The 16,706-nt window shown below is 40.3% G+C and overlaps 1 protein-coding gene across 1 annotated transcript; it reads right to left on the minus strand.

Annotated features, from left to right (window-relative positions):
- Window positions 1–1,478: 1,478 nt before the first annotated feature.
- On the minus strand, window positions 1,479–16,309 carry LOC118790561 (melanin-concentrating hormone receptor 1). Its single transcript, XM_036547507.1, has 2 exons — window positions 15,906–16,309; window positions 1,479–2,159 (listed from the first exon to the last, which is right to left on the minus strand). Exons 1-2 carry the CDS (start codon window positions 16,307–16,309, stop codon window positions 1,514–1,516), a joined length of 1,050 nt encoding a protein of 349 aa, XP_036403400.1. The 3' UTR covers window positions 1,479–1,513.
- Between the last annotated feature and the right edge of the window lie 397 nt (window positions 16,310–16,706).

Genomic DNA, 16,706 nt, shown 5'->3' on the forward strand with positions numbered 1-16,706 from the left:
ATCAATATATTGGTCATATACTGTATATATATTAATATATTTAGCCACACCGAACATCATAACATCAACATAAAAAACAAGTTCCGACTTCACTTGACCTTTTCAATGTTTCGTTCCATGTACAACGTTTTAAGTAATGCATTCCTCCCTTTTCCGTTTTGTCATTGTTCTAAAAGAGATACAGTATCAGTATGTAGACCACTGTTCCATTCACACCTTCCGTTTTGTACCAACTCTGAGAAGTGCATGCAATCATGTATTATCAGCTATATGTAAAAATACATATACAGATAGGAAACTAAATTTACATTACATACAACAACACCAACAACAAAATGGCAGATATATACTATTGTAAAACACTCCAGACAATATCTCATATCCATTTCCCAAGACAGAATATTAACACAGTAATCCCCTTCTGTCAAATGCTGTGTCTGTGTTTATATATGTATATATGTATACGTATATATAGCTGAGAGGCAGAGTTCATATTCCATTACACAAAATCAAGAATCACAAATCCCTCCATATTTATTCACGACACTGACTACATTAGAACAAAAATTTTGCTATGAAAGAAAAAACTGTCCATATTGGATCAAATATCAAATTGGAGCAAAGTCTGATTGTTTACAAATAACCAGTTTTAATCCAGAAAATATGAGGGTCAGATGAATTTTTTACTTTACTTTACTTTAATCTTTAAAAAACAAAACAAAAACAAAACAAAACAAAACATTCTGCTAACTGAAATAAAAATTCAGCATGACAATAATCCAAAGTGTTCAAACCTACAAAGAAACTGTTCATTGTGGACAAAATAAATGTTTTCACATGATCACGTCTACCTCCAGACACCAATCCAATCGAGTATTTTTGGTTTGAATCTAAGAAAGTATTTGTAGAAAGTAGTAGGACCTAGAAAGCTATTCTGCCAAAAATCCCACTGTGAAGTGCCAGAACCTCATTATACACTACAGGAAAACTCTTGCCAAATCCAGGCCAAAAGAGGATTTACCAAAGATTAATTACAGGGATGTGAATAAAAGTGACTCGTCATTTCTGGAACGAAATCCATTAATCCAATATGACTATGCTCTGTGCAATGCTTCCAAGATTAAAATATGACAGTAGTGTTTGAAATGGAAAAAGATTTTACGATATGTACATTTTTCTCTTTAATAGCATCCTTTTTGCATCTTTATTTAGGTTGGGCAATAAATAAACAAGGAGGGATTCTTGAATTTGTGAAATGGAGTGTGAACTCTGCCTCTCAACCCGCTGTACAACCCATGTGAGAAGCAGATTTCCTATGGGTTTTTTTCCCAGCTGTCTGAAATGGGCTTCAGTCCTCTTCCCCCTTAGCACCGAGCACTGGGCCCCGGGGCTCCTTGCGGCACGCAGAGTCTGCGGGTAGGTAAAGTGCTGCTCGTGACCCGACCTGTTTCGGTGGCGTGACAGTGCCGCCACCGCGCTCCGCGGCCGAAGGTCCGGGCCCCCCCTGCTAAAGCTAAACCAGCGCGCAGCGGTAGTTGGTATCGGCGGTGACAGTGGAGCCGTCGGCCTTGACCACGGTGGTCTTGGAGGAGCTCTGCTGGCCGCTGCGCAGGTCCCTCCTCCGGCAGATGCGCTCGCGGTAGTTCTGGGCAAAGATGAGCAGCGTGAGCGGGTTGATGCAGCTGTGCGAGTAGCAGAGGCAGATGCTGATGTTGTAGGCGTACACGAAGGTGTTGGTGGGCGAGCGGATGCTCAGGTTGATGACCTGGATGACGTGGTAAGGCGACCAGCACACCAGGAAGATGGCGATGACCATCAGCACGGTCTTGGTGGCCCGCTTGGCCCACACCGACTGCTTGCGCTTGACACGGCGGACGGAGCGGAAGACGTGGTAGAGGGTGAGGGAGTAGAAGGTGCTGATGATGACGAGCGGGATGATGAAGCCGAAGGTGGACTGGTAGATGGTGTACCAGTACATGTCCTGGGCGCCCTGCGGGAGGTCCATGATGCACATCTCCACCTGCTTCTTCTTGACCGTGTGCGTGTACATCATGACTGGCACGGTCAGCAGGAAGCTGCCCACCCACACCATGCCGTTGATGACCATGGTCCACTGGATGGTCCTCTTCTCAGAGGTGGGGTGGACGATGGCTACGTACCTGCAGATCGAGCAGAGGACAGTGTGAGCGCACCCTCCAATTTCTGATCTTCGAATCTCCTCAGCAGCTGTCCTCAGGTCAGTTAGCAGCAAGGCCTTTACTGCCACTTCACCACACAGCTCTGTTAACTCACCAAGAGTAAATCCACTAAATCCAATCAATATTGCTCTCAAAGATCACTCTTATCTGAAGACAATCTCTCTGAGCTCTTCAAGGAACTGCATATTACTTTCAGTAACTTCATGAAAAGCAGGTATTGATTGGAAGATTTAAAAAAAAAACATTTTACTATCACACTGTGTTTAACAATAGTAAGTGGTTGAATACTTAATTCACTCCATATGGCAAGCAAGGTAGTTTTGGCTTGAAACATGCCATTTGATTCCATGCTAAAAGATTGGTACTGCATGTAGTGCAACGTGGTACAAGCCTTATTAGTAAAGGGATCCGATACTCATAAACTGCAAGATAATCACACCATCCCTGTATGAAGAGCTCTCCTTGCTGCAAGCATTGGCCTTACAATCACTTTTCCTTTAGTGATGACTTGAATGTTTTGTCTTTATATTTGATTGTTTTCACTTCGCTGGATTATCAGTCCTGTAAAGTTTTAGGACTGGCTGACTGACTTATTTTTATTATCAAGCAGTATACATTTTACATTGCCGTTTAATTCTGGTGTCTTAATGATGGCCCTTATTATTTACAAATTAATTACGTAGGTGAGTGTGCAAGAATGAGGGTTATGGTTATGGCCACAATGATTTTCATACAGAAGTGAGATATTGATTTGCCTCCACCAGAAAAATATATATATATATTTTGCTATGCTTTTATCTTGACAGATTATTGGGTTGGGACTAAACGCAGGTGTAAACCAAGCTGTAGTCAGACACCATATTAACTGAAAAAGCTATTTGTCAGACCTGAATGAAAACACGGCTTATCTCCGAGTTCTGATTTGCTCGCTTGGCAGCGCAGCAATGAGCTCTTTGAGATGACGCGAGAGCTGTTGACCGTGGCTGGAAAAGCACAGATTAGATTACGACGGACTGTGAGATGGAGCCTGTTAGCGCTGAACAAATGTTTCTGCAACATCTCTCCTTTTTAGGCAGCGAGACTCTCCAGCCATCTGCAGCCATCTTCAGCTGACTATCTGTGTACCTCTCAGAGAGAGAGAGAGAGAGAGAGAGAGAGAGAGAGAGAGAGAGAGAGAATCCAGATGCTGCAGATGATCTCACGATCATATTCAGGCACTTAAAACTAAAGAAATGTTCATTTCTACATAATTTACTTAGTGGAAAAAACAGACTAGAACATAACTGAAATATTTCCTTGAATCTGAAGCAGGATATTGTGTGCTTAAATCAAAAAAACATTTCGTAATTGTTCCCACATCGCTCTTGAGGTTCGTCTATTTTGGTAAATGCGCAGGTGATTGTTTATATAGAAATGGCATGATCACAAAAACGTAGGCATGACCGGATGCCATTATGAAACAGGCGCGTGTTTCAGCTCATTGCATTATTCATGTACTTTACTGATGTTCTTGTCCACAGCAAATTACATTTTACATATCATTCGTTATCCAAAAGGGTTTCTATCGAAGCCATTGAAGTTTAAGTACTTTGCTAAGTGATACAACAGTACCGCCCTGCCTATAAGTGAGTTCTAGTTCTATTTGGGTGTCTCAGCGTCACATTGCAGGCTTGTGAAAACCTTTGGAGAGAAATAGACTCTACTAATTGTATGCGTAGACACTTCAAAAGTATGGCAGTAATTCAAAAGAATGTTAATTTGTCAAGCCAGACTGAGAGTGCTGTTTGTGATTTGCAATATGTACGACAGGCAACAGGGCCAGGAGAACTTGGAGGTAGCATGAGAGAGGTTGTAACTTGGAGTAGGACAGATTCGATTAAGAAGAAGCATGTTGAAGTAGTGTGTCACCGCTGGAAAAAAATAAATGCTCACTGTCAATTTCCAAGGAATTCGTGAAGATAAATGGGTCATGTTAGGATGGCTCCTTCAGCTTCCAGTATGCAATTATGTGTACATGTGAATGCACCAAAGGTTTACCCTGAACTGCACTCTCTCATGTAAGATGTCTTCAGATAGGCAAACATAGCCTTGCTGAGGTAAATGCCGCATCACAGCAGAAAAATGTACAGTATGTAATACATACTTCTACACATAGCCTTGAGCTATATGATGTGTAAACATGTACTGGTGCTGTTTTAAAGACCTTGCACTTATTTGTCATAACTCCGAATTCCTGTGATAGTGTGACCATATAATTGTTATGGCCGCACCTTCTGACAGGCAGTTGTTAAGCATGAGCCACAAGATGGCTTACAGTTCAGCTGACTGCAAAACGTTTCCATAGCCTTTGTTCTGTCATGATCTCTTTCACACACCGGTTTTGAGGAGTGCAGAGAGAGAGCAAAACTGAGTAAACAGATTTTCTGTACAAATCCATCTCTGAGAAAGGGAACAGGAGCTTCAGCTCAGGTGGTTTTATCAACACTGAAAACTACCCATGATGCAAAAAACAACAACAACAACAAAACATTCCCTAGCTTATTTTATGTACTTACCCAATCTGACCTGTACATCAAGGGTGGTATGCTACTAATAATAGCAAGGCACCCAAATGTTTCATGAGTATATGGGAACCTGAGAGTGGCAAATGTATTTAAGGGGTAAAAGGGAAGCAAAAATGGATTTGGGTTTAAGGTGCACCTTTCATCTCAAATTATGGCCTTTCATCTGTGCATCACATATTACTTGAGGGGTTCTATTCAGTGTAATTAATGTGCTTTGTTCTCCTTTTTATGTAACACAAATTGACCCTTTCCCTTAGCTTTTGCAACATGATGGATGTGATGGTCACGGAAATGCAAGAAAAAAATGTAATGCAGGAAATGAAAGAAAGTTGCACTTTCTTAATTTTGTTATGAAAAATAAGAACAAACACAATGTAGTTAGACTGAACAGTGCCGGAAACGGTCAAAACTGCATCTTGTCTAAGCTAAAGTGGCTGTAGTGGTGAAGCTGGCGGATGGCAGTCCCAAAACAGAACAACAAAAAAAAATAGTTTATTATTTAGTTTCGTTCTATCATTACTTTATTAGTGACTGCCTTTCCTGCAGGATGTGACATCAGCAGGAACAGTGGGCAGCTCATGGGACTTGACATTACCCACAGGGTAATGTTTACTTTGCATTCAGAAATATCATCTTCAAATGATATTTCTCTTGGTAAATCTGTGTACCCACAACAGAGGCAGTTGGATTATCAGGCACCTCTTCACTCAGCTCTTCACAATATTTGCCATTATGATCACTATTAAAAAGAAAATTGCTGGATCTCAGTCTAATGAATACTATACACTATCATCCCATCATTTATCCTATATTAACAATGATAACTCAGTACTGACTTATCTTTTCATCAGTCATATTTATAATGCTGTTAGCAGAAAGCTTTAACCTTCAATCCTGTCATCTTGACAAATACTGGACTGTGAAGGAGAGCCTCCACCACCTCTCCCTTGAAACTGGATGTTAATTGTTTTCAGTAATTTAATTGTGTTCACCTGTTAATTTGTTTGTGGGGACTCTGGCTCTACCATTGCCTGCTTGTGTGGACAGTCATGGGACATTGTACTGGAGTTACTGTTATGGCCATCTCACATTTTGTGAAGGGAAGGAAGTGTGAAGGAGAGCCTTCACCACCTCTCCCTAATTGTTAATTGTCAATAATTTGTTAACTGGTTAACCAGCCTATTGGCTAACATATGAGACCTTACTAATTGAAGGCAGATTAAATACAGCTGTGGCTGCACATCAGGACAAAAGGCTCATTTTGCCCCTGATGGTGGTTTGCATAGGCTGGTTTCCTTTGTTTTGTTGTTTGGTATTAAAATAAATTATTGTTTCTTTGAACCTTTTGTTCTTTTCGACTCATTTATCGGAGAAGTGTCGGCCAGCTTCTCTACATGGACATGTGTTGATACAAAGCATGCCAGCTTGTAGTTAAACATCTGCTAATTTAGGGGGGATTCAATGTAACTGCTATGGGTGCTGCGTACTTAATAGAGTAATGAAGTTAAACATTTTCCCTCAATGCTTAAACTTAATCGTGAGGTTAATAGCCTCTGAGGCGAACAACAAACAAACATCTGTCCTAAGTATAGACACACCATTAAATGAAACTGTTATTTTTCTGCTTTGAAAACAAATTATCATGAGTTCAATCATTTTTTTTAAATTGTGTTTGTACTGAAAAAAGTAGAACTTGCATTGCTTTGTATTTATCATTCACAATCTGAATGAACAAAAGGTAGCATTAAGAAACTGAATTTTTTCACCACATTAATGTAGGCTGTATATTCAGTGTGAACTAAATACAAATTCTGGACAAGACTAACCCTTGGATTCAGTCCACCTCTGGCTTTAACTTTCACCTGAAAATAAATGCAATATTTTTTTTGGATAGAAGAATAATTCTTCTTAAGCTTGATGATCACCATCTGTGAAGAAGAAAATACTTGAATTTAAATGTAAGGACATAATTAAGGATAAATATTGATTGAATAGATGGGTAAATTCATCTGTATGCTACTACTCAGGTCAAAGTGTCATTGTATTTGGATGGTGGAAAACTACAGCAAAAGGCTAACGCTGCACTGTGTATATTCCTTAGTGAAGTGTTGTTTATAGAAAGGCAACCATAGGATCTGATATTCAAACCACAGTGTGGTCAGCCCAGCGATTCTATCAACACCATAATGCATGCTGTTGGGTTATGTGGCATTTCTCTGATATAAATTACTCCTATAATGATAATGCTCTCAGGTATACATTTTTATACATTCAGTATGTCCCCTTAACATCCGCCCAGATGGATACCCAAAAAATACATCTTTTCAAAAGCATGTTCCTCGTCTTTGGCATTTGAAAATACATACTTAGAACTTCATCAAAAAAAAAAAGTTAGGTGGAGAAAAGAATGTGCTGCGAACACAAAATGGCTCTTCATAAGAAAGCAGAAGTGCTAGCCTATCCCCAGGCAAAGCAAGAGAGGAATTCGTTCCCCTTTTTTCTTACGCAAATTGGAACAACTGTTGATTTTGCCAGCGCTGTGTTCAGCCACTAAATTAAGATTCATACTCTCCATGTGTCCTGTGGCTGTGTGCTGAAACAAAGCGATATTTCATTGCTTGAAAAACATAGCTGTGTGATGGCGCATGTCAGTAAGTGGGATCCTTTGTGTAGCGGACTTGTTTTTCTCTTTGTGAAACATTTTCAGTGCGTGACATGTGGCTTGCATGTGAATGATGGTAAGTTTTGGGCAACAGTTTCATATTAATTGGATCACAAAACTTCTTAGTATGCTTAACTATGCTTACATTGTCTCCAAGATGTTTAATATTTAATATTCGTTTGACAAACAATTTAGACCAATGAACATCACAGGGAAAGAAGGAAGCAGGAATCCACAAGTGTGACCAGCGGGGTCGATTCCATTGTACGAACAATTTACACCGACGAACATCACACTGACCGGGGGGGGGGGGGGGGCAGAGAGAGAAGGAAACTGGAACTGGAATCCACAAGTGTTACCTGTGGGGTCCATTTTGCATTGCCTAGGATGCATGTCTTCCTCATTTTGATTGATTATTGCTAATATAAAGAAAGCTAGATAGGTTAGGCTCAGACCTATGTCATGAGCCCCCCAGGCTGGCTGTGTCCGTGGGGCCACACTGGCGGAACAAATTGGGTCCTCTCATAACCCTGGGACTGATTTCGGTGTCTTTGAGTTTACTCAGAGTCATGCACATGTGAACATGAACATGAACATCTTCCTGTTGCACTGTCGGATCTGTAAGGTGGAAAATAATCAAAATAGGCATGTGTGTATTGCACGACTGTGTTTACCTCATTCCACATTTCCGAATGGGTTCAGCATTTGTTATTGCAGTTGTAATTCGCTAGAATGTATAATTAAAGCCAATAATTACTTACATTATATTACATTACACTGGCAGATGCTTTGTTGATGTGAAGAGGTAAAAACAGTTGTACTACCCGTTTCAACAACTCTCATAGTGGTTTCCACACCCACTTCCAGAGACACTATGAAACAACTGTGGCTCACGAAATGCAAGACATCTCTCACCCATTCAGTTTTTAGTTCCTTTGTGTGGGGTTTTGGATCTTGTGACACACACTATACTCATCCTATAACTTTCAACCAGAACATCTGAACGAACGAAGTACAGTAAGTAAACAACCAGGCCTGGAATATGATTCCCATGGGCTAAACATCCAGACAACTGCTCTGTACGTATGCCTGGGAGGCATTAATTAGCTCAGCTTCTAGGCAGTAACATTAACTAACAAGAGGTGTCTCTAACATGAGAGGGTCAAGTTAGCAAGTCATATCGAAACAGATGTGGCCCTCACTAAGTTCCAGACAGAACATTTTGCAAAGCATCATCACAGACCAATCAAAGAGAAATGTGCTGTCTTTGGTGGTCTTTTTGTGCGTGCCATTGACACCTTTGTCTCTCCACCAATGGCATGCAGTGGCGTACCCTGGAGTGGGCTGGATGGGGTCCCATTCTTTGACAAATATTCCTAAATATGGACATAGCAAGACTGACAGCTTCCAGTCTATGGAACATGCAAAAGCAATGTACGTACACTGAGCACTTGCCTGGAAGTTTATGCTCAAGGGTTCCAGGCACAATCACTTTGCAATAGTCTTTTCTATGGCAAAACCCTGGTTGGCTCTGCCAAAAAACACAAACTTGACTGAAAGTAGGTGTTCCAGCATGGCAAAGATCCAAAGTATTCATTCAAATCCACAAACAAATGGTTGATTGAGCACAAAATAATGTTCTCAACAGATCGTTTCGGTCTCCAGACCACAATCCAATCGACCATTAATGGTTCAAACACAAAAAACCTAGTTTTTAAACCTGAAGCTTTAGTTTTCCTTTTCAAAGGAAAACAAAAAGATCTGAAGGGCCTAGCCCTAGAGTAAGTCTGCCAGGAGGAATGGTCAAAAATCTCACTCATAAATGCCAGAACCTCATATAAGTGTATAGGAGCATCTTGTCATTGGAATCCAAAGAAGAATAAGATTTAATGCAAATGTAAATGAATGTAAACTGGGTTTTTGAATCTTATGCTGAAATGGTTATAGGGTGATGATATATTGCAAGCACATAACAATTTAAATGTACCCCACAGATTTAGATTTTAACCTCATCAATAGCAGGGCCCAGCTGATACCGATATCCATCCACGGGATGAGGCTGTTGAGAAAGAGTTGTGTATAAAATGCAGGGCTTTCAAAGAAATATCTTTTTTTTAGGAAGCAGGGGAGATGCCGTCATCAAAATCTATCAGCAGCATCTACCCCTAAGGAAGATGTCCCAGATTCACTCAGCATAGGAGCCCTTATTCTGGTTAGTCTTAGCCTTCCAAGCCTTATCCTTGTGTCATATTACAGACACACTATATATATTGCAGGCTAACCATAGCTGTGAGGCTATAAGCAATTCAATTCCCCCTCATTTATCAATCATTTTGTTGAAATTATAAATATTACAGCAAAATTGAAACATGAAATGTAAGAAATAATCCTTGTGTATTTAAACTACATAAAAGTACATTACTAAGACTCTGTGTGAATCCATTTCAGATTGCTGGTGCTAGTCTATGAGGTGCTGTGTATTTACAAGCAACCACCAGACTCATACACACCAGCCAAGCCACACTACTCTGCAATCTGCAATATGAGATCATACGTCCCCATCATGTGCCCTGCCTGTTCTTGCCCCTGTATATTAGAATGAGCTGTTGTTATAAAAAATCCCACAAAAATGTGGGCAAAATTGAAGCAAAACAGGAATCTAGCATAGTTTTTAAGAATATTAGGCTCATCCACATTTGCTAAATGACAGGTAATTAATGACAACTGGCATGGAATTAATGAGAGCTTAAACATATAGATGTGTGTGTGTGTGTGTATAAATGAAAATTTAGGTCTTACAATTTTGAATGCTTGTGACTGTGGCATTGTGTAGCGTTTTTCAAGTGCACTCCCTCACATACACAGATTGTAAACAATTCAAGGGATCAAACTGAATAAAAGAAAAAAAATACACACTTCCTATTTTCTCATAGGCAGCATGTCAGTGTGTGCCCCACCAGAATAATTCGTTTTGGGAGCAAAGAGTGTATTGATTTTGGTCCTTTGTTAGATTGTAATTTACCCCAGAAATGGTTAGTGATTTAACTGGGGACACAATTACATGTGTTGCCGCGCAATGACAGTACCAATTTCCTGTCTGAATTGTGCACTATAAACACCATTCAGACCCCAAGGCATAAGGACTGTGGAGGAGATGGAAATGACTATGTGGGGGCCACAGTCTTTATCCTGATCCTTCAGTATTTTATTTTTGACTGTATTAGGTTCTGTGCACGGTAACTGAGTAGGATCTCTTTCACTAGTTGATAAACTGTCATATATTGATAGTTTATCAACTAGTGAAAGTTTATCAACTGTTGATATTCATGTTTATTTGTCAATATTTACGTTCATCTAATGTTTATATTAATGTCATCTGCTCTATGTTACGCCGGAAAGGGGCTTTTGCTAAATGGCCTATTAAAAATAATATTGTTTAAAATGACAGGGCATGTCAAAAGAGGTTACCATATTAAGATTATTAAATTTGCAGTTTATGTCCATCTTAAGTGCACCGATCCATCAGGCGGTCTGATTGTAATTCGCTATTTACTGTGTTTGTTCTAGAAAAAGTCACCTTATATCTGCTGTAGTCTATGGTAGGACATAATCTGGATGAAGGTTTTGTTTTTGTTTTACGAGGAGGTATACGCTTAAGCACACTAGACAGAAAATAGAACATTAATTGAATGTCTAATTAGACTAAAGGAAATATAAATATCTGTTTAGGTTAGTAGTGTTATCTACTTAAAAAGGGGAACATTAAGTGGAAAAAGATACTGAACCGCAAAAAAAAATATCTACCATTTAATCATTTCAGCATGCTTCGAATAATGACCAAGCATGAAATTATATAAAAGAACTGTTTGCAGGATGTTTACTACTTTGAGTGGTATTTATGGCTTTCTCCCATTTTAGCAGCTTGCCAATACATGTTCAAAAAAAAACTGACGTTGATTTTTTGTAATGCACATTGAGAGGCATATATTTATAAATATTTAACAAATGATTTTGGCTACAATTTCTACTAAACAAGAACAAAATACAGATTATTTTATTTTTTAGGCAGAAAAAATTTGACTGGATGTAATAACGGGGTCAGACATAACACACAAATGTTCAAACCCACTGTCAAAGGAGCAAGGATAACAAAGAAATTCATTTTTTCCCGTCATTCCTTCTCCTTTAGCTGCAAGCAATTGCACCTGGCTTAGCATTAACATTATAGAACAATTCAATCTGAGAGAAGTGAGAGAAGCTCAGGAAGTTAATTTAGTTGTGGATTGCAATAATTCCCTGTCAATTCATAGCACCCCAAAGGGACATAGTAGGATTGAATGAATAGGGTGACCTTGGCAGGAAAAGGCTGACAAATGCATATAACATGTAGCCATATGCTGTTTTGCATAAATGTGATTTTGTTGCTTTTGTGCAAAGTAAGATGCAATCTATAGGGTGAGAGCTCAGTCTCTATGACTTAACATTGAAGGAGCCATTAACGGGAACAAACTGATCTCCATCCTTGGTGAAACCATTACGATGTCACCCTCAAACTGGCTGACTTCCACAGTGCAATGCATGCAGCACCTCGGTCTGGATCTGCAGCATTCTCTCCGCCTACCGTCCCTCCAGTCCAAATTTAATCAAGACTCACCAATGAGCCTTGCCTGACGTGTTGCGCAACCGCAGTTTTTCAGCACAAAGCCAACACGTATGGTAAGCTCCGATCCCTTCAACCAGACTTCCATCATATGCCAAGTGGTCTGGCCACATCCACATCCCGGTATCTCCACAGAAGTACAGGTCAATCCCTGGGAAGCCTCAAATGAATATGCCCGATCTGGGGCAAGGATGGGAGAACGTGGCGGCCTGGGCCGTTGTCTATCACAAGGTAACGTCAGGTGGTTGTTGTCAAGTGATGCACACCATCAGCTGTGTCTGATGACCTTGAACAGACACATTCCTACCCTTATTGTTCCGGTGGCCTGTTCTCTTCTTTAGGGCAATAATGCCATTTTGTTTCTATACCCGGGATTCATGGGTAAGAGGCAGGAACATCACGCTTCTTGCCATGAGTGCATCCTCATCTCCATGGCTACAAAGATGCGACTGACCCAGGCATGCTTTATTTAAGTTTGGTTAAAGGAAACAATGTGAATGGAAGGACCTGCTGTTCATCTGAAAAAAGTAGCTAAGACTGTGTGCTTTGTAGTAATGTTCAGTTAGACAGCTAACTTTGGACAACTATTACAACTCTTATACCATTTTCACAACCCCCCCCCCCCCCCACACACACACACACACACACACATAGCTGTATACCAATTCATTCTTCTGTGTAATAATAGTCATCATTGACTGATCTGTAGTCTCACACCTGACAATCCTATCAATTTACCCATCAGCTGTCATCTCCCACAGCTGGTTTAAATGGTCAAAACTCACTCAACTGCCTTCAGGTTTGATGCAAATATTGCATATCATAAAATACACCTCTGCACAGGAGGATTGGGGTAGGTGGCACATCCACTATTCCATTTCCCATTTCCATTTCATTTTGCTGGTCACTTAGTTCTTCTATTTGCTTGCAGCTAATATTTGTTTTTCTGTTTCTGATTACATGACGCTAACAAGTGTTCCTGCTTCATGTCTTGTTTATTAGTATTTATGTCAAAGCCTGAGCTCATACAAACTACAGCTGCCTATCAACAGCCTTTGCACATCATCAACAGGGAAGAGAAAGGGTGAGATGGGGTGGAGGAGGCCTGCTGTGAACAGCTACAGAAAGGAAGTGGTTCATGGGACTTTTATAGTTGTGGATGGGACCTGTTTTTCCCTACGTTTGGTTGATTGCATACAGATTCTCCTCTGGAATATTTGGAACATGTGATGCAACAGTGACTGTACAATTGCATCACATGTTCCATGCTTCCATTATACAAATGTATCCATCATCCATTTCACTCAGTATGTTTGTGTGTGTGTGTGTGTGTGTGTGTGTGTGCACGTGTGTGTGTATGTGTGTATGTATTCCCATTCCAATCCATATGGTACACCAAAAGTATCTAAAAAAATCGCCAGTACACAAAAATGGTCCCTTAATCTTTGAACATTATGTTTGAGTGACACAGTGTAGGTGGCGAAAGTTGTTTTTGAATGGCATCACTACTGATAACACTGCCTCTCGCACTGGAAAAGCAATTTAGACAAGTGTGTACGTAACGAATATATAATTTGTAAGTGTACGTTTTCTTACTGCTTTGTCAACCATTTTCACATCTAAAGAAAGTGGAGCATTTTCAGGCAAATTACAGCAGTTTCCAGTGTCACTTCTTTCACGCCTGCTTATCGCTACTTCTGATACTATCAAAATCACTGTTGGTAATAGAACCCATCAATGAACAGCAAATACTGCTCTCATTGGAACATTCCACTTTTGCCACATTTCCCTAAACAGTTTGTGGTATGCATTTAGCATACAGCAAAGGTAGTTCGCTAAGAACATTTCAAGAGGGCCTCTCTGTGCTAATTAGTTTAAGTGTTAAGTATTTTAGGATGTCCCATACAGGTATTTTTGTTGAACACTTCATGTCCATGGCTGGGGCTCATTTCTGGCACCTTTTTAAACACAGTAACAAGGTGGGAGACAGAAAGGAAATGAATAGTGACATAAGACTTCCAGGCTCAAAGCTGACAAAACCACATATGCGTGGTGATTTTATGGAGTTCAGATCTTTAAATACTCCTCTGAGTCTACAGTAAATATAAGTGTTGTCAAAGATCTTGAAATGAAATCCTAACTCCTGTTCACCTATGACTGGCCAGTAATGCACCTGTTTTTCAAAATGTCTGAGATTGGATTCTGCCATCGAATTGGGATTATCTCTCAAAATCCTTTTTTCAAGAAATCAAAATAGGATCAGTATGTCGTGATTTGACATTTAATCATGATCTCAATGATCTCAATATATGATAAAAAAAAAAAAAAAACAATGATGTACTGTAGGAGTTATGATGGAAAACATGTCTGTTTAGACGTCTGCTTATTAAATTAATACTAACAATTTTGCTGGAGAATAAAGGAGCACGATTTAGTCACCTACTATTGCCACCAAGAAAATGCAATGTTAAGGGTTAATGTTTTATTAACAAAAAATTACAATCACATGTTTGAAATTAAAATTACCTATGGAACAGCGTTTCAAACTTGTCAAAAAATTATCAAAAAAGTTCGGAGATAACCTACAGCATGTGTGAGGGACCTCCGAGTCAGTGTTCATAGTCAGTGCTTAGTTCCTTCCGTTTCATATTGTGTAGGACCAGACATACGATAATCAGACTGCATTGTTGCGGCATGGCACTGAAAAGTAATTTAAACGATTTTACACAACACTGTAACGGACATTTTGTTTTAGCATGGCCAGAGGTGAAGTGTATTTGAAATACTAGTAGTCAGTGTCTTTATAATCAGCCTATGACCTGCAGGACGCCCTCGGGAAGGCTCGTTTGTACTGTATGTCCTGTGCTGGTTTGTTCTGCGCTTTCCGTTTAACTGTGGCTAAAGTAAACGAATGAAATGGTCATATCTCTTAACACACTCTCTTACAAGTATTTAAATGGTACCCTTTCACTTCTCGACAGTCTACATCCGTAATGACGAATCATTCAGAAATCGGCTTTCGTAATCATGACCTGACCAGGCGAACATAATCCTGCGCTTTTGTTTAATGAAAAAAAAAAACGGAATCGGGTGAATCCAGGGAAACAAGTCCGGATCACAAGTGGCTATCAGACAAATCACTGTCTATAATAGTATATTGGAAAAACGACCATAAGTAAGGAATCTGGTTCTTAGGGGTAACGTTCACTTTGTAGCTTAACATGGTATGATAATGTAAAAAAAAAAAACAACCTGTTGATAATATTTAGAGTTAACGTTATCTTTGTCGCAGTTTAACTCTTCTCTCATTTATAAGGGGGGCAATGAGAGGGGCAATGATTTCTCAACACACCCTGTAAATTTAGAATGGGCATCGATGTTTGAGCGTAAGCATAGCGTGGGTATTATTCTGACATATGTCGATTTACACACCTGTGCGCTCATGCACACCGGCAGCGGCACACGTTTGAAGTAGTCTGCTGAGTCTTACATTAAGAGCTTGATTTCGTAGTTAACCTTAGTTTTCCTTATTGTTTACTTGTATTTATGCTTTATAGCCTCAAACATCTGGGTATCACTCACTGGCTGCTCGCCACTGCGTTAGTAGTTTTCGCAGAAGCGCCTTTAGAAGCGGCAACTGACAACTGCCACATCTGTTCAATAGTCGACGTTTAACTGTGCAGAAGCTCTCGGACAAGTCATCTATCATATGATCCACACAGTGACGTCGTCAGATGAGCAAGGCTACACTCGGGGAAATTGGTGTACTTTTTGCACCAAAGTACATGTAATTTAGAAATACTGAAGAGAAACTTGCTTACCTGTCAATGCACAGAACTGTTACAATTCCCACAGTTGTGAACTGATTGCTGACATCCACTACCATCACAGCTTTACACATTGCGTTCCCGAAGACCCACTGTCGATCCCTGACCAGCTGGTGGATGGTGAAGGGCATCACTAACAAAAAGAGCATGTCGGCGATGGCCAAGTTGAGCACGTAGATGTCGGACACCATCTTTTTCTTACAAGTTGCCACCGCGTATATCACCAAACCATTCGCAACTACCCCAATTGTGCAGAGAATGCCGTATACAGATGGGAAAATATGCATGAAAGACGCAATGTCAATAACATTATAAATTGATGCACTTCTGTTCGAGCATGAGGTGTTGCTGAAGTCGCCGAGCTCCTCGTACTTGCAGAAGATGTCCGTGTTGTTCATTTTCAGCGGTTCTTGACAAGCTTCTCTATAACTTTAACTAATTGTTTGCTATTTAGTAATTGCTATGACTGACGGACAGGGGCTGGAAAATAAACGCAGACCATACCCCTTAGGCTACTTTGAATGAACTCTGGTGCTCCTTGGCAGCGTCTCTTGCAGTAAGTATCACCTTCGCTCCTCGGGTGCCGCGCAGCGAGCGAGAGAAAGTTAAGCACTTGCTATGGCATAACGCTGAAGCGCTCTTCCAGCGCAGCTTGAGATCCGGCGAATGCCTCTGGCTGCGCAAACGGAGACGTGGCCGCAACCAAAAAGCAATAAAGACACCATTTGCCTCCCCGAAACCTGCCGCGTGACTCCACAGCCAACGCAGATCCTAGAATGGATCAGATGCAGGAAG

The sequence above is a fragment of the Megalops cyprinoides genome, chromosome 16, assembly GCF_013368585.1.
Source record: "Megalops cyprinoides isolate fMegCyp1 chromosome 16, fMegCyp1.pri, whole genome shotgun sequence".
Taxonomy (NCBI): Eukaryota; Metazoa; Chordata; class Actinopteri; order Elopiformes; family Megalopidae; genus Megalops; species Megalops cyprinoides.

Bases quoted from the DNA above. Each gene is read 5' to 3' on its own strand.
- LOC118790561 (XM_036547507.1), bottom strand. From the start codon at position 16,309: ATGAACAACACGGACATCTTCTGCAAGTACGAGGAGCTCGGCGACTTC. The intron at 2,160-15,905 runs GTAAGCAAGTTT...CTCGATCTGCAG, and splicing joins ACAGTTCTGTGCATTGACAG to GTACGTAGCCATCGTCCACC.